Raw genomic sequence first — 23533 nt, 5'->3', positions numbered from 1 at the left:
GAATGAGATTTCCGGTGGCTTTGGAATCCAGGTGACTGAATTCTGAAAATGTTATCTTGCCAAAGACCACGGACACAGCAATTTGTAGTAAAGGAGAGAGATGATCCTTACCTAGGGTATCCTCTCCTACAGACCCTAAGCACTGAAGTTTCCCGACTTCTTTGGACAAGAGTGGATATAATGCTTAGAACTGCCACAGTAGAAACAGCTCCCCTCCTGGCAGCGTGCCTCCTGGCGGCGGTTGCCAAAGCTTACTTGATCTACCTCCATAGCCATAGGTGAGGAAGATGAAGTTGAGGAGGTCGATGATTTAGGAGTGTTAGAAACCTGATGGTAGGACCCCTTTTCACATTTGGTCTCCTTGGAGTGTTCTTGAAACCGTAGATAAATCCGAACTGCCAGGGAAATCAGGTCATCCAGAATTATAGGTATGTCCCATCCCGCCAGCTCATCCTTAATTCTTCCCGAAAGACCCTGCCAGAAGGTTGCCACCAAGGCTTCGTTGTTCCAGGATAATTCAGACGATAGGGTACGAAACTGCACCGTATACTGAGCTACTGTAAGATCCTCCTGTCGTAGTCGAAGAAGAGCTGAAGCTGTCGATGTAGCACGACAGGGTTCATCAAAGGTCCTGCGAAATGCCTCAAAAAAAGATTGGAGATTAGTAACCATAGGATCCATTCTCTCCCACAGTGGATTCAACCAGGCAAGAGCTTCTCCATCAAGATGGGACATGATGAAACCCACCTTGGCCCGATCAGAAGAAAACATATGCCCCAGGAGTTCAAAGTGCAGTGTGCACTGGTTAATGAATCCCCGACACTGAACGGAATCACCACAGAAGCGGGTGGGAGCCCCCAGGCAAGGACCTTTAATTGCAGTACAGCTTGATATCTGGATACCAGTAGCAGAGACAGGTGCAGTCAAAGAAGCCAGGGTATCCATGCGAGCAGACACGTTGTGCAGAAAAGTCATGAGCTTGTCCTGTTGACCCTTTAGACCAGTGTTTCTCAACTCCAGTCCTCAAGACCCCACAACAGGTTATGTTTTCAGGATTTCCTTAGTATTGCATAGGCGATGGAATTAATGCTTGAGCAGGTGATGAAATTATCACCTGTGCAATACTAGGGAAATCCTGAAAACATGACCTGTTGTGGGGCCTTGAGGACTGGAGTTGAGAAACACTGCTTTACATGGTTAACTTCTTGACATAGCTCCACGGCCGGCAAAGTCTGGAATCCAGCGGGTTCCATGGGCAGAGCAATCTGTAACGAATGGAAATGGAGGCACAGAATTTGAAGTTCACATTAGTTTTTATTAGGATTAGACGTGGCACCTCGGGACCACGGTCCGGGGGGGCTCCGAAGGGGGCGTGACTATGTGAGTCCCAGACACACGTGGTAAATCCCCTCGAACAGGGTCAGAATGGAATGCCTGGGGGACACGGGTGCTACCTCCAGTTAGACCCCGAACTCGTAGCAGCTGTCCCAGCAGGACAAACGGACAAGCAGGGTTAGCAGGAGACGTGGAGCTAACCAGGTGATACCAGGTGGATGGGTAGAAGCAGGTTCCAGCGGTACTGGCGTTGTCCGGAGATGAGGATGGCAGATTGGTGGGACGAGACAGATCTGGCGTAGACAGAGCGAACATCGTCCAAGATGGCGGGTAACCAGTAGCTGATGATCTGTGGAGACAGAGAGTATAAGCAGAGCAGTGGCAGAGAACTTCAGAAACAGAAGCACATGCTGACAGGAACCGGAAGAAGCAACAGTGGATACTTGTTGCTCCGGCGCCCTCCCTATGGTGGAGGAGCTAGAAATAGCAATGAACAACATGCCATTGGCCAGAAGCATCTTTTTAAAAAATGTGCACTGTCTCTTTAAGAGACCGGGAGTGAGCGCGAGCGTGACCTAAGCACTCTACCTGAGAACCTGCTGGCAGCATGCCAGGAAGCAGGAGAGGAGGGAGAGGCAGAGGCTGCATCCTGACAGCATGGAGCCAGCACAGAGCGGGAGTCCCGACGGGGACCTCGCAAAGGTACAGAAACCGTACCGGGTGTAACACATTATACTTAATGGAGCAATATATGGGAATCATTATTCTGTATGGAGCAATATATGTTATTCTGTCTAGAGCGCAATGTGGTGCCCATTATACTGTATGGAGCAATATATGTGGCTTATTATTCTGTATGGAGCAATACATGGGGCTCATTATTCTGTATAGAGTAATATATGGGGCTCATTATACTGTATGGAGCACTATATGGTACCCAAAATATTGTGTGGAGCAATATATGGGGCAGGTTATTCTGTATGGAGCACTGTGCGGTGCCCACAATACTGTATAGAGGACTATGTGGTGCCCATAATACTTTATGGAGCAATATATGGGGCTCATTATACTGTATGGAGCAATATATGGGGCATGTTATTCTGTATGGAATGCTATGCGGTACCCACAATACTGTATGGAGGACTATGTGGTGCCCATAATACTGTATGGAGCAATATATGGGGCTCATTATACTGTATGGAGCAATACATAGGGCTCATTATACTGTATGGAGCAATACATGAGGCTCATTATTATGTATGGAGCACTATGTGGTGTCCAGAATACTGTATGGAGGACTATACTGTCTGATTTATGACCTATTGTAGAATGTACAATAGTTATCACTCATGTAATGTATGGGGGGACTGTGTATAAGATTGGAGCCCTATAGGTGGGCTGTACTGTATGTGTTTGGGGGGGTGCCGTTTTGAAGTTTGCCTCAGGCAGCAGTGTGGCTAGGTTCACCCCTGAGGGAGTGGTTCAGCACGGATTACCTCATGTGAGGATACTACTGCATATCCAGTGTAGAATCGCCCATCCTGGTGGTATCTGGAGCCATCTACAAAAAAACTCAAAATCTTCATTACGAACAGGTGTTTTTTTTTCATGTACGTGTGTAAAATCCACTTTTTCCTGGCTGATCAGTTCAATGCAGTCATGTTCATACGTCATGTCAAAGTACTCTTCCTCACTTGCTAATACTGTCACCAATTCCCTCTTTCCTGAATCCACAGGCAGAAGGGTGGCTGGATTCAGAACATTACATCTTTTGAGGGTGACTTATTCAGGAAGAGCTCATTCAAGTGGAGCTGTCTGGCCATAGACAACTGTTTTGGTTGAACTTGTAAGAGTATGGCATGGATGTCATGTGGGGAGTAAATTGTCAAAGGAAAAGTCAGTGTGATCTCACATGCCTAGCGGTAGTGCAGCAGCTACTACAGCATGGACAAACGTAGAAGACCCTCTGATCACTGGGTCTAATTGTGCTCAGTAGTAAGCTATCGGTCTCTTTTCCTCCATGTTGCTGTGTCAGCACCTGTTATGATCCGGTGGTAGGATCTCAAAACTGACCTGATACATATAACCAGAATGTTAGGACAAGTTCTGGGGATGTGGAAGCTATACTGATCGCGATCCTGATCCTATCCAACACACTAAAGGCAGCCGTGGAGCCAGGGCCGGACTGGCCATAGGGCACTTCTGGCAAATGCCAGAAGGGCCGGTGCCAGTGGTGGGCCGCTCAATCCGCCGCCCCCGCCGTCGCATTCAACTATACCGGCGTATAGACGCCGGTACAGTTGAATGCAATGATGGAGGAGAGAGTGTCTACAGACGCTCCTCTCCCATCATTCCCCGCTCTGCCTCTGACACTGCGGGTGCGCGATGATGTCATATCATCGCGCACCTGCTGTGTCCCGGGCAGACTGCAGCTGCTGAGACAGGAGCAGGAACCAGGAAGCAACGCTGGGCACGAGGAGAGGTGAGGAGAGTTTTTTTTTTTTTCTGGACTGTGGGGCCATTCTCGGAGGAGGTGAGGGGAGGAAGAGAAGAGATGTGGGCTGTATATAGTTCTCTGTGGGCTGTGCTCTGTGCTGTATACTACTGTGGGCTGTATATAGTTCTCTGTGGGCTGTGCTCTGTGCTGTATACTGCTGTGGGCTGTATATAGTTCTCTGTGGGCTGTGCTCTGTGCTGTATACTGCTGTGGGCTGTATATAGTTCTCTGTGGGCTGTGCTCTGTGCTGTATACTGCTGTGGGCTGTATATAGCTCTCTGTGGGCTGTATATAGTTCTCTGTGGGCTGTGCTCTGTGCTGTATACTGCTGTGGGCTGTATATAGTTTTCTGTGGGCTGTGCTCTGTGTGTATACTACTGTGGGCTGTATATAGTTCTCTGTGGGCTGTGCTCTGTGCTGTATACTGCTGTGGGCTGTATATAGTTCTCTGTGGGCTGTGCTCTGTGCTGTATACTGCTGTGGGCTGTATATAGTTCTCTGTGGGCTGTGCTCTGTGCTGTATACTATTGTGGGCTGTATATAGTTCTCTGTGGGCTGTGCTCTGTGCTGTATACTGCTGTGGGCTGTATATAGCTCTCTGTGGGCTGTGCTCTGTGCTGTATACTACTGTGGGCTGTATATAGTTCTCTGTGGGCTGTGCTCTGTGCTGTATACTGCTGTGGGCTGTATATAGCTCTCTGTGGGCTGTGCTCTGCGCTGTATACTACTGTGTGCTCTGTGCTATATATAGTTCTCTGTGGGCTGTGCTCTGTGCTGTATACTGCTGTGGGCTGTATATAGCTCTCTGTGGGCTGTGCTCTGTGCTGTATACTACTGTGTGCTCTGTGCTATATATAGTTCTCTGTGGGCTGTATATAGTTCTCTGTGGGCTGTGCTCTGTGCTGTATACTGCTGTGGGCTGTATATAGCTCTCTGTGGGCTGTGCTCTGTGCTGTATACTACTGTGTGCTCTGTGCTATATATAGTTCTCTGTGGGCTGTGCTCTGTGCTGTATACTGCTGTGGGCTGTATATAGCTCTCTGTGGGCTGTGCTCTGTGCTGTATACTGCTGTGGGCTGTATATAGTTCTCTGTGGGCTGTGCTCTGTGCTGTATACTACTGTGGGCTGTATATAGTTCTCTGTGGGCTGTGCTCTGTGCTGTATACTGCTGTGGGCTGTATATAGCTCTCTGTGGGCTGTGCTCTGTGCTGTATACTACTGTGTGCTCTGTGCTATATATAGTTCTCTGTGGGCTGTGCTCTGTGCTGTATACTGCTGTGGGCTGTATATAGTTCTCTGTGGGCTGTGCTCTGTGCTGTATACTGCTGTGGGCTGTATATAGTTCTCTGTGGGCTGTGCTCTGTGCTGTATACTACTGTGGGCTGTATATAGCTCTCTGTGGGCTGTGCTCTGTGCTGTATACTACTGTGGGCTGTATATAGTTCTCTGTGGGCTGTGCTCTGTGCTGTATACTGCTGTGGGCTGTATATAGCTCTCTTTGGGCTGTGCTCTGTGCTGTATACTACTGTGTGCTCTGTGCTATATATAGTTCTCTGTGGGCTGTGCTCTGTGCTGTATACTGCTGTGGGCTGTATATAGCTCTCTGTGGGCTGTGCTCTGTGCTGTATACTACTGTGTGCTCTGTGCTATATATAGTTCTCTGTGGGCTGTGCTCTGTGCTGTATACTGCTGTGGGCTGTATATAGTTCTCTGTGGGCTGTGCTCTGTGCTGTATACTGCTGTGGGCTGTATATAGTTCTCTGTGGGCTGTGCTCTGTGCTGTATACTACTGTGGGCTGTATATAGTTCTCTGTGGGCTGTGCTCTGTGCTGTATACTGCTGTGGGCTGTATATAGTTCTCTGTGGGCTGTGCTCTGTGCTGTATACTACTGTGGGCTGTATATAGCTCTCTGTGGGCTGTGCTCTGTGCTGTATACTACTGTGGGCTGTATATAGTTCTCTGTGGGCTGTGCTCTGTGCTGTATACTGCTGTGGGCTGTATATAGCTCTCTGTGGGCTGTGCTCTGTGCTGTATACTACTGTGTGCTCTGTGCTATATATAGTTCTCTGTGGGCTGTGCTCTGTGCTGTATACTACTGTGGGCTGTATATAGCTCTCTGTGGGCTGTGCTCTGTGCTGTATACTGCTGTGGGCTGTATATAGTTCTCTGTGGGCTGTGCTCTGTGCTGTATACTGCTGTGGGCTGTATATAGTTCTCTGTGGGCTGTGCTCTGTGCTGTATACTACTGTGGGCTGTATATAGTTCTCTGTGGGCTGTGCTCTGTGCTGTATACTGCTGTGGGCTGTATATAGCTCTCTGTGGGCTGTGCTCTGTGCTGTATACTACTGTGTGCTCTGTGCTATATATAGTTCTCTGTGGGCTGTGCTCTGTGCTGTATACTGCTGTGGGCTGTATATAGTTCTCTGTGGGCTGTGCTCTGTGCTGTATACTGCTGTGGGCTGTATATAGTTCTCTGTGGGCTGTGCTCTGTGCTGTATACTACTGTGGGCTGTATATAGCTCTCTGTGGGCTGTGCTCTGTGCTGTATACTACTGTGGGCTGTATATAGTTATCTGTGGGCTGTGCTCTGTGCTGTATGCTACTGTGGGCTGTATATAGTTCTCTGTGGGCTGTGCTCTGTGCTGTATATAGTTCTCTGTGGGCTGTGCTCTGTGCTGTATACTACTGTGGGCTGTATATAGTTATCTGTGGGCTGTGCTGTATGCTACTGTGGGCTGTATATAGTTCTCTGTGGGCTGTGCTCTGTGCTGTATATAGTTCTCTGTGGGCTGTGCTCTGTGCTGTATACTACTGTGGGCTGTATATAGTTATCTGTGGGCTGTGCTCTGTGCTGTATGCTACTGTGGGCTGTATATAGTTCTCTGTGGGCTGTGCTCTGTGCTGTATATAGTTCTCTGTGGGCTGTGCTCTGTGCTGTATACTGCTGTGGGCTGTATATAGTTCTCTGTGGGCTGTGCTCTGTGCTGTATACTGCTGTGGGCTGTATATAGTTCTCTGTGGGCTGTGCTCTGTGCTGTATACTACTGTGGGCTGTATATAGCTCTCTGTGGGCTGTGCTCTGTGCTGTATACTACTGTGGGCTGTATATAGTTATCTGTGGGCTGTGCTCTGTGCTGTATGCTACTGTGGGCTGTATATAGTTCTCTGTGGGCTGTGCTCTGTGCTGTATATAGTTCTCTGTGGGCTGTGCTCTGTGCTGTATACTACTGTGGGCTGTATATAGTTATCTGTGGGCTGTGCTGTATGCTACTGTGGGCTGTATATAGTTCTCTGTGGGCTGTGCTCTGTGCTGTATATAGTTCTCTGTGGGCTGTGCTCTGTGCTGTATACTACTGTGGGCTGTATATAGTTATCTGTGGGCTGTGCTCTGTGCTGTATGCTACTGTGGGCTGTATATAGTTCTCTGTGGGCTGTGCTCTGTGCTGTATATAGTTCTATGTGGGCTGTGCTCTGTGCTGTATACTACTGTGGGCTGTATATAGTTCTCTGTGGGCTGTGCTCTGTGCTGTATACTACTGTGTGCTGTATATAGTTCTCTGTGGGCTGTGCTGTATATAGTACTCTGTGGGCTGTGCTGTATATAGTACTCTGTGGGCTGTGCTGTATATAGTACTCTGTGGGCTGTGCTGTATATAGTACTCTGTGGGCTGTGCTGTGTATAGTACTCTGTGGGCTGTGCTGTATATAGTACTCTGTGGGCTGTGCTGTATATAGTACTCTGTGGGCTGTGCTGTATATAGTACTCTCTGGGCTGTGCTGTATATAGTACTCTCTGGGCTGTGCTGTATATAGTACTCTCTGGGCTGTGCTTTATATAGTACTCTGGGCTGTGCTGTATATAGTACTCTGGGCTGTGCTTTATATAGTTCTCTGTGGGCTGTGCTGTATATAGTTCTCTGTGGGCTGTGCTGTATATAGTTCTCTGTGGGCTGTGCTGTATATATTACTTTGTGGGCTGTGCTGTATATATTACTTTGTGGGCTGTGCTGTATATATTACTCTGTGGGCTGTGCTGTATACTACTGTGTGGACTGTGCTGTATACTTCTACGTGGGCTGTGCTGTATACTACTGTGTGGTTTGTGCTGTATACTACTGTGTGGTCTGTGCTGAATACTGCTGTGTGGGCTGTGTTATCTACTACGCGAGCTGTGCTATAGTATGCAGGCTGTGCTGTATACTATGCGGTTTGTGCTATATAATATGCGGGCTTTGCTATATACTATGGGGAGTATATTATATTCTATGGGGGAGGCCATGTTATGTACTATGTGGCTGTGTTATATACTATTGTGGGGGTATATTATATTCTATGGGGGAGGCTGCGTTATATACTATGGGGGGCTGCATTATATTCTATGGGGGGCTACATTATATATTATGGGGAGGTGGGCTGTATTATATTCTATGGGGGTTACATACTCTGGGGTGGCTGCATTATACTCTGTGGGGTGGCTGCATTATACTCTGGGGTGGCTGCATTATACTCTGGGGTGGCTGCATTATACTCTGGGGTGGCTGCATTATACTATATGTGGGCTGCATTATACTGTATCGAGGACTATGGGGAATACGTTATACTATATGAAGAACTATGGGGTGCATTATACTATGGGAAGTGAATTGTACTACATGGATGACTGTGGCGGTGCATTATACTATATGGAGCACTATGAGGATTGTATTATGCTATATGGAGGACTATGAGGATTGTATTATGCTATATGGAGGACTATGAGGAGTGTATTATACTATGTGGAGGACTGAGCAGTGTATTTTAATATATGGAGGACTATAGGGAGTGTATTATACTATATGGAGGACTATGGAGCACATTATAATATATGGAGGACTTTACTAAACAAGTAAAATGCTGCATATTCGGATTGTTTTTGCTGGAACAAAAAGCCTTGTTGTCAGCAGCACATTGCCAGTGTAAACTGTAGATGTGCTGCTGAAAACATGATACTGTATGGTGATCTATTAGTGATCGTTCTGTCTCATCATTATTCCTCAGCTGGTGGAAAGAGGCCGGGAAACAAGCGTTGAACAACTTCAGTATTGTCGATCAAACTCGTTTAGCGGCCTGAACTCAGCGCACGTAAATACAACAGAAAGGCTTCTGTGTGATGTGCAATATGTTAGCATTTGGGGCCCCATTTTAAACTTTGCCTAGGGCCCCACTTTGCCTAAAACCGGCCCTGCCTACAAGTGTACAAAGATATTATACAGTCACCATGTGACAAGTGGGCCTGTGTAACTTCAAATGCCAGGGCTGAATTTTAGTCCCAGTCCGGCCCTGCGTGGAGCGTTACCTAAAAACCTAGACGCCTCTTCACAGCCTGAGAAACTGACTGCCCCCAGAGAGAAAGCAAAGACCTCACTTGCCTCAGAGAAATAACCCCAAAGTTATAGACAGCCCCCCACAAATAATAACGGTGAGTTAAGGGGAAAATACAAACATAGAAATGAAACAGGTTTAGCAAATGAGGCCCGCTAACACTAGATAGACAGAAAATAGATAGGAATCTGTGCGGTCAGTACAAAAACTATCAAAAATAAACCACGCAGAGAATACAAGAACCCCCACACCGACTCACGATGTGAGGGGCGCACTCTGCACCCCAGAACTAACCAGCAAGCAAAAAATCACATAAAAGCAAGCTGGACTGAACTCATCATATACTGAGAAACGTTTTCAAGGAAATAATGAGCAAAATGAACAAGCAAACTTAGCTTCTCCAGCAGGAGACTGGTCACAAGGAATATTCAGGAGAGCTGAGAATCAGGACTGAATACACCGACAGCAGGCAACAAATGAAGGTCCAGGTGAGTTAAATAGGCCCAGCATAGAAGGAAATGAAGCAGCTGAGCCCAGCCATATCGCTAAAGGCCACCAGAGGGAGCCCAAGAACAAACTCACACAGTACCACTCATGACCACAGGAGGGAGCCCGAGAACGGAATTCACAACAGCACCGCCTGTTTTCTCTCTTCAGTCAGGTGTGTTGTACCTTCAGCAATACAGTGGCCTAGAACCCTTCTATATCACGTTCCTTGGGGTGCCATCAAGCACAACGGGCAGGACTGGCCATCCTCCCACGTACTTGTCTCGCCTGTTTTGTGGGCCCTCTGCCCCAGGGGTTGCTTGTTTAAATTACAGAATCTTGCAATGTGCCCCGCTTTGTTGCAGCGGCAACAGATGGGCCATCTGTCCTGGTCGTAGCGATATTTGTCTCTCCCTCTGGTAGGTGGGATTCTCCTCTGCCGTTGCCACGGGACGTCATCTGGACTGGAGGCCAGCTGGATCTTCTCCTTTGGGGACGCTTGCATGAAGTGCACAGTTTTGGTTAGTGCAGCCACACTTTTGGTCAGCTCCTGGACCTAAAGACAGAGGCCTGCAGAGGAGTCATTATTTAGGGTCTGCGCATTGGCCTTCATGGGTGCCAGGGAAAAGGATGCCGCCTCCTGGTGGTATGTGATAGCTGGGCCCTGGAGGGGTGCAGTGCCACTTGGTGTTGGTTCTCACAGCACCTTGATGGCCCGGTCTTTAAATCGTCCAGGTCAGGGTTTTGCATGGCCATAATGCGCAGCTGTGTCCGCTAAGCGGTAGACAGGAGCCCCTCAGTAAACTGCTCAGTTAGCAATCTGTCCTCATATCGCACACTGTCAGGGTCTACCTGTTTAATGGCCTGCAGCACCTCTTGCAGGTTTAGGGTATAGTCCTGTACACTGTCCTGTGCCCTTTGTTTGCACCCGCAGAATTTCATTTTAATCTCTGCTGCTGTGCGGGTGTCAAAAGTATCCTTCAGCCGGGCCAGGATTTGCCTAACAGTTCTTTTGTCGGTGTCCGGCCAGGACTTCACCACCCACTGGGCCACACCAGTTAGCTGGCCAATAAGGATGCTGACTTTTTGGCTCTCTGACAGGGGGTACACTTCGAATAAACTATGTAGTCTCTCTAAAGTTGCTCAGGGTGTGTGACCCCCCTGAGTACTGAGGTAGCCAGGCCGCCCCTGGGATATATGGCATGGATAAAGGCATTACGGGTGCTTCGGCCACGCCCGCTGCTGGATCCTCCCCTAGACTGGGCATCTTCTTCCCTCCTAGTGAACCTCAGCCAGGCTCTGGGTATCATTACCGTAGTAAGCAGCTGCTCCGCACTCAAGATGGATTGAGCTCCCAGGGGTTTCCAAGTCGGAGCCTCCTGCTTTCTGCATGCCGTGTGGTGCAGTAATCGCGGCTATTATACAGTTTAATAAAATAAATCTATGGCACACAGTACGAAATCCTGTTCGTGATGCCAAAATGACACGCCCATCAGGGCCGTGGAGTACTCGGAACCAGGTCAGACAGTTCTTTGGGGGAAGTCACGGGGCCGTGACATGACTCCGTGGCCCTGGCTGTGCCGTAACATGGGGAATATGTATATGGGATTTAACATGATGCCACCTGTGGTGTTCGGCAACGGATGGCCGACGCTGCTAAAAGAGACCGCTGGGGCTGATGGTGATGCAGCTGGGATGGTTCTGCTCCTCACAGGTGGAGCTGGGCCCCAGGGCTACCGGTTCCATTTATGTCAGGCTTTGTGTACCTTGTGGTGCAGGACTCAGGGCGCAAGAAATCACTGGAGGACACAAGGGCTGTAGTTTTCTTTTCCTTTACTTGATGGTTGATAGTACAGACTGGGGCACTGGTAACAGATCGTAATGGAGAGCCGGGCAGCGTGGAAGCAATTTTGAATACACTTGGCCAGGTAGGTACGAAGGTATTCCTTCTGTGCGGTCCTCCCTTTTTTCTTGCTGCTTCACAGCTCACCCTCCTGCTGCTGTCTCTCTGTTTTTAAAAACAAACCGTTGCCCGCATGGCAGGCAGCTCGAGCCTATCACAAGTGCCGTTCCTTTGTGTCGGCTCCAGGCTGTGGTATCTGCTGTGCCGCCGGGTATTAGATCGGGCCAGGAGACCTGCAGTCCTCTGCCCTACAGATTTAGCTGCCAGGACTTCAGTACCCATGCAGCCATGGACTCCGGTATTTGATTCCTAGCTCTCAGCTCTGGGGTGAGGTTAATCACATCTCCAGTCCCCAAGTCATGCTCACCTTCTCTCCTACTGACACGTGGTAAGGGGACCCCTCCTTGCTTCCAGGGATGACATTACTCCCTGTGAGGGAGGCATTGTCACTGTGGCAACCGGACTCCTGGGGTGCCACACATGAATAAACAGTCATGGCCAAAAGCCATGAGACTGACACAAACTTTAGTCTTCACGTTTGCTGCCTAAGTTTTGTGTTTATTTGCGTTAACTCTAGATTTTTATGATGAGTGATTAGATGAATTGCATCGTTTCTCCTTATGGAGAGTGACATACCATCTCTGGCTTGTCAAGGTAAGGAGGCTTATTAACCGTACAATGCTCCTCTGGGAATTTAAATATGCAAATTGCCTCTTCTGAGAAAAAGAGGACTTAACTCTATAGCGCCACCTGTTGGAAGTAGCGATCCTACAAGTCACAATTAACCCTTTAATGAGTCGTGCAATATGACTTAGGATAAAAGCCAAATCAGTATCTCAATTCGCAGACACGGTGTTTGTAGGATCGCTACTTCCAACAGGTGGCGCTATAGAGTTAAGTCCTCTTTTTCTCAGAAGAGGCAATTTGCATATTTAAATTCCCAGAGGAGCATTGTACGGCAAATAAGCCTCCTTACCTTGACAAGCCAGAGATGGTATGTCACTCTCCATAAGGAGAAATGATACCCCTTAGACCCCAGTCCAGAGCCTCTCACCTAGCCAAATCAGTTCTCATGCTTCGCACTGACGAGGGCCAACAGCCCGAAACACCGTGTCTGCGAATTGAGATACTGATTTGGCTTTTATCCTAAGTCATATTGCACGACTCGTTAAAGGGTTGATTGTGACTTGTAGGATCGCTACTTCCAACAGGTGGCGCTATAGAGTTAAGTACTCTTTTTCTCAGAAGAGGCAATTTGCATATTTAAATTCCCAGAGGAGCATTGTACGGCAAATAAGCCTCCTTACCTTGACAAGCCAGAGATGGTATGTCACTCTCATAAGGAGAAACAATACCCCTTAGGCCCCAGTCCAGAGCCTCTCACCTAGCCAAATCAGTTCTCATGCTTCGCACTGACGAGGGCCAACAGCCCGAAACACCGTGTCTGCGAATTGAGATACTGATTTGGCTTTTATCCTAAGTCATATTGCACGACTCGTTAAAGGGTTGATTGTGACTTTTAGGATCGCTACTTCCAACAGGTGGCGCTATAGAGTTAAGTCCTCTTTTTCTCAGAAGAGGCAATTTGCATATTTAGATGAATTGCAGTCATTCCTTGCCATGAAAATTAAAGAAGCCCTCCCACTAACTTTTTCTATTCTCTAAATCTATGAATATGTGTATGTAGGTTACTGTCGGTGTGATAATACACTCACCTACCGCCTTCTTCTACAGATTCAGAACCGTTCTGCGTCTCTCCTGAGTGACTTCATCATTTTGCAGCTTCTCCAGGTCACACTGCGTTTTGTCTGATCCGGATATCGTTTTTACAATTCAAGTCTATGGAGCACCACAACAAGGCTTCATAGGCCTGCACAGTAAAGGAAACTTCCGGCTCACACATAGAATACAGAGTGATCCAGAGATTCTTAGGTGTGGTGACGTTACTGAGAAGAGGATCGAACCTGTGCTGAATACTAGAGAAGATGACTGATGCATTAGGATAGTATGTGGATTAATATAGTGAAGTAATGCGGTAAAAGGGTTGTCCAGGATTAGAAAAAAAGGTTGTTGGGTTTTTTTTTATCAGAAATAGCAACAGACTTGTTTATGGGCTTTGTCTAGTAATGCAATTTAGCCCTATTCAATCTGTATACAACTGAAAGCAACTCCCTTTTACATTTCAGAGCTTTAAACTTATCCTGAATATTTTTGTCATATTGTTTTATGCAGTTACAAGTCTAATGTAACTGTATTGATATATGACCTACATTAACTAAATGGGGGATCAGGTGGAGGTCATTCAGAGCTAGCACTTGCTGCAGCTCAAGCTTCATCCTGTATTCACAACCCCAGGTTCAAAATATTGATACATTTTTTTTTAATTGGACAGACAACAGAATTTTTTTAAACCATGTCTCTTTTCTCTTAGTGCTAATGTTTCTGATTATTTTCTCTTTGTAGCATGGACTTTACCAAAAGCCTAAAGACTATCCTGCAAAATATAACTACTCTGGATATCAGTGGGAGATATATTCCTTCAGAACTTCTGCTTCATGGACCTCTGACCTTTCCAGTTGGAATGACTGATGATTATCAGTGCTTTGTTGGGGCAGCCTTTTATGGCAGAGGACGTGTTGTTGTTGAAGGACATGAAGAATTTTTATCTAAACCTGAACTGAAGACTTTCACCATGAACACAATTTCTTGGTTAGACATGAGTAGAAAGGGGAAGATTGGTGTGAATAAAGAATTGAAAGCCCTTGCTGACTTCTTACAGAAAGAAGGCTTACCTTGTGTAGTATCTGATTTGGTTCCAGGACTCAGTGTGTACTGCTGTAGAGCTCACAGTGATACGGAAGCAGAAACAATCCAGCAGTTTGTAGCAGAGGGAGGAAGTCTTTTTATTGGTGGACAATCTTGGTCCTGGTCCTACTCCCATCCAGATGTGGTTTCTCAATATCCTGGCAATAAGATCATTAACAAATTTGGAATCACCATTCTGTCCAGGACAATTGAGCCAAAGTTGTATAAAGCATTGGATCCTCAGACAGAAGCTAACACATATCTCTTCCCCAGAGCATTGTGCCAACTCTTGAAGGATCTGAAAAGTGTGGCTGAGCTGAAGCCACCTCTGAGCTCCTGGATGTCCCAGCTCAAAAAGGATGTGACCAGTTTTTTGAAGTTACCGGCAAGTCCTATTGTTTCATCAATGTGGCAAGAGCTTTCAGACTTTGTGCAACCATTTAATTTACCCAATGTAAGCAAAGAGCGTCCAGTAAAAAGCTGCTCCAAGGAGGCTTTCATCATGATCTTGGCCCAGGAAATGAGCTGTATGGATAAACTGGGTGATCCCTGTGTTACAGTGCATATTGATGCAACAAACTTAGGTAATTAATCTACAACTAAAATGTATACTTTACAGAAGATCTAATCATACGTTGACTAATTATTTTATACATACTCTCTTTTCATAAAATCATGAAGTGATTCTTTTGCAATATAATATCCTACTACAATATGATTTTATACATTGATTGTAGTAACAAATATTTATTGAATTTTATTACATGTAGGTTCTGATGCCTGGAGAAGTACAGGACTCTACCTGGCTCCTAGAATAAAAGCAACACTTTTATTTCCAGCATCAGCTGTAGGGAAAGGTCTACAGGTAATTTTTAGAATAGGCGTTACAACATATATGTAAAGTGCCATGGAATAAATGGCGCTATAATAATAAATAATAATAATGTATTTTATAAAGTTGCCTAATGAAGGAGTTACTGTGATACTAGAAAACAACTGCATACATAGAGATATCCTTTAAATCTCAATATGCAAATAAATCTCCAAATCTTAACATAAAGTTGTTTGCAGGTCCAAAATCCTGTGCTTAAAGGGGTTGTCCACTACTAGGACAACCCTTTCTTAAACTAAATTTTTAGCCCTGATAAAATAATAAAACCTATACTCACCTACCATGCTGGCTCTGTTCCAACAGTGTCGGCACGCTCTCTCCCCGGGGCTGTGATGTGGTGGAATGACACGTAATGCCCGGCCCCCAATCAGCGCTGCCGTTACTGTCTCCACCTTCGGACAAACTGAACATGAGGAGGAAGTCCGGGATGAGCTGCAGCCCTGGCTTCCTTTTCGTGTTCAGTTGGTCCTAAGGCAGGGACATTGATGCCAGCGCTGATTGGGCACCGGCGTCACATGTCACAACACCGCATTTAATCGGGGCCGAACATTTGGTTTAAGACGGGGTTGTCCTAGTAGTGGACAACCTCTTTAATTATCTGTTAACCTATGTCTGTTGCAATCTGAGCTATCTTTTATAAATAGCTTCAAATTCCTATGTACTGTATAGATATAGATTTTAAAGACAGCATGCTGACCACCTGACGCTGCCACAAAAGAGATAATGGGAGGTTACTGCATATTGTCTTCTTATTAATTTCAATTTATGGCAATATGAGGTACCACTAGTATGCTAAATGTTTATACTTAAAGAGTTCTCTACCATTGGGAAATCCCTTCTTAAATGTCCCAAATAAAATAAAAACAACAGATACTGGCCTCCTGGACTGTCGTTGTTCTGGCAATGTTTGATGAAAGGTTGTAGCACTCCCGTGAATAATAATGTCTAGTGAGAAACTGCATACCAACATCACTGGGACAGCGCCAATCCCAGAGGTGAGTATGTGTTTTTATTTTATTTAGGACACTGGAGCATTTAGGAAGGGGTGGCCCACTACTGGACAAAGCCTTCGTAAATGCTATAGTGCCCCAAATAAATGAAATTTAATACTAAACTTTCTCTTTTGATGACTACAGGCAAATAGCATGTTTTCTTTATAATTTATGTTTATGCAGAAAAATGGAGTTCTAATCTCTGAAAAGTTATAATAATAAAATAATCAGCGTGTGTCAACTTTCTTCTGCTGGGGCTTTGAACTCTACAATAAGAGAAGCATTTAGGATTTCTAATGTTAGAGCCTGCTGAATGATGTGGTCATTTCTGTTCTGTAGTTTGAGGCTGTGTGCACACGTTCAGGATTTTTCGCATTTTTTTCGCTTTTTTCCCCCTATAAAAACGAGATAAAAACACTTTAAAAACGCATGCATATGCATCCCATCATTTATAATGAATTCTGCAATTTTTGTGCATATGTTGCGTCTTTTTCCACGAAAATTTTTATACTGATAACAAGTTTAAACAGGTGCCATTACTACAGGTAATGAGTGGAGGAAAGAGGAGACTCTTAAAGAAGAAGTTACAGGTCTGTGAGAGCCAGAAATCTTGATTGTTTGTTTCTGACCAAATACTTATTTTCCACCATAAAATGCAAATAAAATGATAAAAAAACAGACAATGTGATTTTATGGATTTTTTTTTCTCAGTTTGTCTCCCATAGTTGAGGTCTACCTATGATGTAAATTACAGACGCCTCTCATCTTTTTAAGTGGTGGAACTTGCACTATTGCTGACTGACTAAATACTTTTTTGCCCCACTGTAGGTTCTAGTGCAGCAATAACAATGACATCTTTTTGCAGCAATCTTATGTGCCAACGCTGAGAAATCATGTGTTGAAGGCACATGCAAATTTATCTTGATGTGCAGTGTTGATGTGTCCTTCCTGGCCTCATATGATACTAAGAGCTATGCAGGCAGGCTTTTTCTGTGTATAAAATACCAAGGAAATTTTACTACAAAATAATAAAATAAATAACAATTAAGCCATGGGGATAAATGTAAGGTCATGCACTTGGGTAGAGCAAATAAGATGTATAATTATGTGCTTAATTGTAAAACACTGGGAAAAAACCTGGGTGTATGGGTGGATGACAAACTCACATTTAGTGGCCAGTGTCAGGCAGCTGCTACAAAGGCAAATAAAATAATGGGATGCATTAAAACAGGCATAGTGTTATGGACTGGTGATTTAGGAGCGACATGCGACTAGCTCTGAGCAGGTGGTAACTATACTGACCGCAGTGTTGTGAATTTGCTTTTTGCTCCCTCTAGTGGTTGCTAGTTTTTTGACTCTGGTTTTTCTGTCATTCCTTTTATCCGCACCTGGGTCGTTAGTTAGGGGTGTTGCTATATAAGCTCCCTGGACCTTCAGTTCAATGCCTGGCAACGTAGTTATCAGAGCTAGTCTGCTGTGCTCTTGTCTACTGATCCTGGTTCCAGTTATATCAGCTAAGTCTGCCTTTTGCTTTTTGCTATTTGTTTTGGTTTTGTATTTTTGTCCAGCTTGTTCCAAATCTATATCCTGACCTTTGCTGGAAGCTCTAGGGGGGCTGGTGTTCTCCCCCCGGACCGTTAGACGGTTCGGGGGTTCTTGAATTTCCAGTGTGGATTTTGATAGGGTTTTTGTTGACCATATAAGTTACCTTTCTTTATTCTGCTATCAGTAAGCGGGCCTCTCTGTGCTAAACCTGGTTCATTTCTGTGTTTGTCATTTCCTCTTACCTAACCGTCATTATTTGTGGGGGGCTTCTATCCAGCTTTGGGGTCCCCTTCTCTGGAGGCAAGAAAGGTCTTTGTTTTCCTCTACTAGGGGTAGCTAGATTCTCCGGCTGGCGCGTGTCATCTAGAATCAACGTAGGAATGATCCCCGGCTACTTCTAGTGTTGGCGTTAGGAGTAGATATATGGTCAACCCAGTTACCACTGCCCTATGAGCTGGATTTTTGTACTCTGCAGACTACCACGTTCCTCTGAGACCCTCGCCATTGGGGTCATAACAGTTTGCCAGGCCAGTATTAAATGTTTAATGCATTGCAGAAGAGGGATTATAAGAAAGAAGATTCTGAGTTTTTTTTTTTTTTTTCTTCTTCCCCTTTACCTCAGAGTGGCTATGCTTGCTGCAGACATGAATGTCCAGACCTTGATTACAAGTGTGGACCAGCTGGCTACTCGTGTGCAGGGCATACAAGACTATGTTATCAGAAATCCTAGGTCAGAACCTAAAATACCGATTCCTGAACTGTTTTCCGGAGACAGGTTTAAGTTTAGGAATTTCGTGAATAATTGTAAATTGTTTTTGTCCCTGAGACCCTGTTCATCTGGAGATTCTGCTCAGCAAGTAAAAATTGTTATTTCGTTCTTACGGGGCGACCCTCAGGATTGGGCTTTTTAGCTGGCGCCAGGAGATCCGGCATTGGCTGATCTTGATGCGTTTTTTCTGGCGCTCGGTTTACTTTATGAGGAACCCAATCTTGAGATTCAGGCAGAAAAGGCCTTGCTGGCTATGTCTCAGGGGCAGGACGAGGCTGAAGTGTATTGCCAAAAATTTCGGAAATGGTCCGTTCTGACACATTGGAACGAGTGTGCACTGGCCGCTAATTTTAGAAATGGCCTTTCTGAAGCCATTAAGAATGTTATGGTGGGTTTTCCCATTCCCACAGGTCTGAATGATACTATGGCACTGGCTATTCAAATTGACCGGCGGTTGCGGGAGCGCAAAACCGCAAATTCCCTCATGGTGTTGTCTGAACAGACACCTAATTCGGTGCAATGTGATAGAAAAACCGCAAATTCCCTCATGGTGTTGTCTGAACAGACACCTGATTTAATGCAATGTGATAGAATCCTGACTAGAAATGAGCGGAAAATTCATAGACGCCGGAATGGCTTGTGCTACTACTGTGGTGATTCTACACATGTTATCTCAGCATGCTCTAAACGTATAGCTAAGGTTGTTAGTCCTGTCACCGTTGGTAATTTGCAACCTAAATTTATTCTGTCTGTAACTTTGATTTGCTCACTGTCATCTTATCCTGTCATGGCGTTTGTAGATTCAGGTGCTGCCCTGAGTCTCATGGATCTCTCATTTGCTAAGCGCTGTGGTTTTACTCTTGAACCATTAGAAAATCCTATTCCTCTTAGGGGTATTGATGCTACACCATTGGCAGCAAATAAACCGCAGTATTGGACACAGGTTACCATGTGCATGACTCCTGAACACCGCGAGGTGATACGTTTCCTGGTTTTACATAAAATGCATGATTTGGTTGTTTTAGGGCTGCCATGGTTACAGACCCATAATCCAGTCCTGGACTGGAAGGCTATGTCAGTCTCAAGTTGGGGCTGTCGTGGTATTCATGGGGATTCCCTGCCTGTGTCTATTGCTTCTTCTACGCCTTCGGAAGTTCCGGAGTATTTGTCTGATTATCAGGATGTCTTCAGTGAGTCTGAGTCCAGTGCACTGCCTCCTCATAGGGACTGTGACTGTGCTATAGATTTGATCCCAGGCAGTAAATTTCCTAAGGGAAGACTGTTTAATCTGTCGGTACCTGAACATACCGCTATGCGTTCATATATCAAGGAGTCTCTGGAGAAAGGACATATTCGTCCGTCTTCTTCCCCTCTTGGTGCGGGATTCTTTTTTGTGGCAAAAAAGGACGGATCTTTGAGACCTTGTATTGATTATCGGCTTTTAAATAAGATCACTGTCAAATTTCAGTATCCTTTACCGCTGTTGTCTGACTTGTTTGCCCGGATTAAGGGTGCCAAGTGGTTCACCAAGATAGACCTTCGTGGTGCGTACAACCTTGTGCGCATTAAGCAAGGTGATGAATGGAAAACCGCATTCAATACGCCCGAAGGTCATTTTGAGTACTTGGTGATGCCTTTTGGGCTCTCCAATGCGCCTTCAGTTTTTCAGTCCTTTATGCATGACATTTTCCGGAAGTATCTGGATAAATTTTTGATTGTTTATCTGGATGATATTTTGGTTTTTTTCTGATAATTGGGATTCGCATGTGGAGCAGGTCAGGTTGGTCTTTAAAATTTTGCGTGAAAATTCTTTGTTTGTCAAGGGCTCAAAGTGTCTCTTTGGTGTACAGAAGGTTCCCTTTTTGGGGTTCATTTTTTCCCCTTCTGCTGTGGAGATGGACCCAGTCAAGGTCCGAGCTATTCTTGATTGGACTCAGCCCTCGTCAGTTAAGAGTCTTCAGAAGTTCTTGGGCTTCGCTAACTTCTACCGTCGTTTTATCGCTAATTTTTCTAGCATTGTGAAACCTTTGACGGATATGACCAAGAAGGGCTCCGATGTAGCTAACTGGGCTCCTGCTGCCGTGGAGGCTTTCCAGGAGTTGAAACGCCGGTTTACTTCGGCGCCTGTTTTGTGCCAGCCTGACGTCTCACTTCCCTTTCAGGTTGAGGTGGATGCTTCGGAGATTGGGGCAGGGGCCGTTTTGTCGCAGAGAGGCCCTGGTTGCTCTGTTATGAAACCTTGTGCCTTTTTCTCTAGGAAGTTTTCGCCTGCCGAGCGAAATTATGATGTGGGCAATCGGGAGTTGTTGGCCATGAAATGGGCATTTGAGGAGTGGCGTCATTGGCTCGAGGGTGCTAAGCATCGTGTGGTGGTCTTGACTGATCACAAAAATCTGATGTATCTCGAGTCTGCTAAACGCCTTAATCCGAGACAGGCCCGCTGGTCATTGTTTTTCTCCCGCTTTGATTTTGTTGTCTCGTATTTACCAGGTTCAAAGAATGTGAAGGCCGATGCTCTTTCTAGGAGCTTTGTGCCTGATGCTCCTGGAGTCGCTGATCCTGTTGGTATTCTTAAAGATGGAGTTATCTTGTCAGCTATTTCTCCGGATCTGCGACGTGTGTTGCAGAGATTTCAGGCTGATAGGCCTGAGTCTTGTCCACCTGACAGACTGTTTGTCCCGGATAAGTGGACCAGCAGAGTCATTTCCGAGGTTCATTCCTCGGTGTTGGCAGGTCACCCGGGAATTTTTGGCACCAGAGATCTGGTGGCCAGGTCCTTTTGGTGGCCTTCCTTGTCAAGGGATGTGCGGTCATTTGTGCAGTCCTGTGGGACTTGTGCTCGAGCTAAGCCTTGCTGTTCTCGTGCCAGCGGTTTGCTCTTGCCCTTGCCTGTCCCGAAGAGACCTTGGACACATATCTCCATGGATTTCATTTCTGATCTTCCGCTATCTCAGGGCATGTCTGTTATCTGGGTGATATGTGATCGCTTCTCCAAGATGGTCCATTTGGTTCCTTTGCCTAAGCTGCCTTCCTCTTCCGATCTGGTTCCTGTGTTTTTCCAGAACGTGGTTCGTTTGCACGGCATCCCTGAGAATATTGTGTCAGACAGAGGATCCCAGTTCGTTTCCAGGTTCTGGCGATCCTTTTGTAGTAGGATGGGCATTGATTTGTCGTTTTCGTCTGCTTTCCATCCTCAGACTAATGGACAGACGGAGCGAACCAATCAGACTTTGGAGGCTTATTTGAGGTGTTTTGTCTCTGCTGATCAGGACGATTGGGTGACATTCTTGCCGTTGGCTGAGTTTGCCCTTAATAATCGGGCTAGTTCCGCCACCTTGGTTTCACCTTTTTTCTGCAACTCTGGTTTCCATCCTCGCTTTTCTTCGGGTCATGTGGAGCCTTCTGACTGTCCTGGGGTGGATTCTGTGGTGGATAGGTTGCAGCAGATCTGGAATCATGTGGTGGACAACTTGAAGTTGTCACAGGAGAAGGCTCAGCGCTTTGCCAACCGCCGCCGCGGTGTGGGTCCCCGACTACGCGTTGGGGATTTGGTATGGCTTTCTTCCCGCTTTGTTCCTATGAAGGTCTCCTCTCCCAAATTTAAACCTCGTTTTATTGGGCCTTACAAGATATTGGAAATCCTTAATCCTGTATCTTTTCGTCTGGATCTTCCTGTGTCGTTTGCTATTCACAATGTATTTCATAGGTCCTTGTTGCGGCGGTACATTGTGCCTGTAGTTCCTTCTGTTGAGCCTCCTGCTCCGGTGTTGGTTGAGGGCGAGTTGGAGTACGTGGTGGAGAAGATCTTGGATTCTCGCCTCTCCAGGCGGAGGCTTCAGTACCTGGTCAAGTGGAAGGGCTATGGTCAGGAGGATAATTCCTGGGTGGTCGCCTCTGATGTTCATGCGGCCGATTTAGTTCGTGCCTTTCATGCCGCTCATCCTGATCGCCCTGGTGGTCGTGGTGAGGGTTCGGTGACCCCTCACTAAGGGGGGGGTACTGTTGTGAATTTGCTTTTTGCTCCCTCTAGTGGTTGCTAGTTTTTTGACTCTGGTTTTTCTGTCATTCCTTTTATCCGCACCTGGGTCGTTAGTTAGGGGTGTTGCTATATAAGCTCCCTGGACCTTCAGTTCAATGCCTGGCAACGTAGTTATCAGAGCTAGTCTGCTGTGCTCTTGTCTACTGATCCTGGTTCCAGTTATATCAGCTAAGTCTGCCTTTTGCTTTTTGCTATTTGTTTTGGTTTTGTATTTTTGTCCAGCTTGTTCCAAATCTATATCCTGACCTTTGCTGGAAGCTCTAGGGGGGCTGGTGTTCTCCCCCCGGACCGTTAGACGGTTCGGGGGTTCTTGAATTTCCAGTGTGGATTTTGATAGGGTTTTTGTTGACCATATAAGTTACCTTTCTTTATTCTGCTATCAGTAAGCGGGCCTCTCTGTGCTAAACCTGGTTCATTTCTGTGTTTGTCATTTCCTCTTACCTAACCGTCATTATTTGTGGGGGGCTTCTATCCAGCTTTGGGGTCCCCTTCTCTGGAGGCAAGAAAGGTCTTTGTTTTCCTCTACTAGGGGTAGCTAGATTCTCCGGCTGGCGCGTGTCATCTAGAATCAACGTAGGAATGATCCCCGGCTACTTCTAGTGTTGGCGTTAGGAGTAGATATATGGTCAACCCAGTTACCACTGCCCTATGAGCTGGATTTTTGTACTCTGCAGACTACCACGTTCCTCTGAGACCCTCGCCATTGGGGTCATAACACCGCAGTTCCTGATCTTAACACAACACTAGAAGTAGCCGTGGGATGTTCCTGTCACTCCCTGGACACCTCGTCACAGCCGGAGAACTAGCTACCCCTAAAGGTAGAAACAGGAAAGCTATCTTGCCTCAGAGAAAATCCCCAAAGGATAGACAGCCCCCCACAAATAATGACTGTGAGAGGAGAAGGAAA

General features: G+C 46.1%; 1 protein-coding gene across 3 annotated transcripts in view; it reads left to right on the top strand.

Annotated features, from left to right (window-relative positions):
• Positions 1-23533, top strand: part of LOC143775760 (TRPM8 channel-associated factor homolog) — a 164099-nt gene that overhangs the window by 57958 nt on the left and 82608 nt on the right. For all 3 annotated transcript variants that reach the window (XM_077264282.1, XM_077264281.1, XM_077264283.1), the window contains 2 exons: positions 14048-14973; positions 15160-15254. In XM_077264282.1, the coding sequence (XP_077120397.1) occupies positions 14048-14973; positions 15160-15254 (1021 nt within the window). The remainder of the gene's footprint in view (positions 1-14047; positions 14974-15159; positions 15255-23533) is intronic.

The sequence above is a fragment of the Ranitomeya variabilis genome, chromosome 5, assembly GCF_051348905.1.
Source record: "Ranitomeya variabilis isolate aRanVar5 chromosome 5, aRanVar5.hap1, whole genome shotgun sequence".
Taxonomy (NCBI): domain Eukaryota; kingdom Metazoa; phylum Chordata; class Amphibia; order Anura; family Dendrobatidae; genus Ranitomeya; species Ranitomeya variabilis.
Note: the sequence above shows the minus strand (reverse complement) of the source record. Positions and strands in the feature narration are given on the sequence as shown.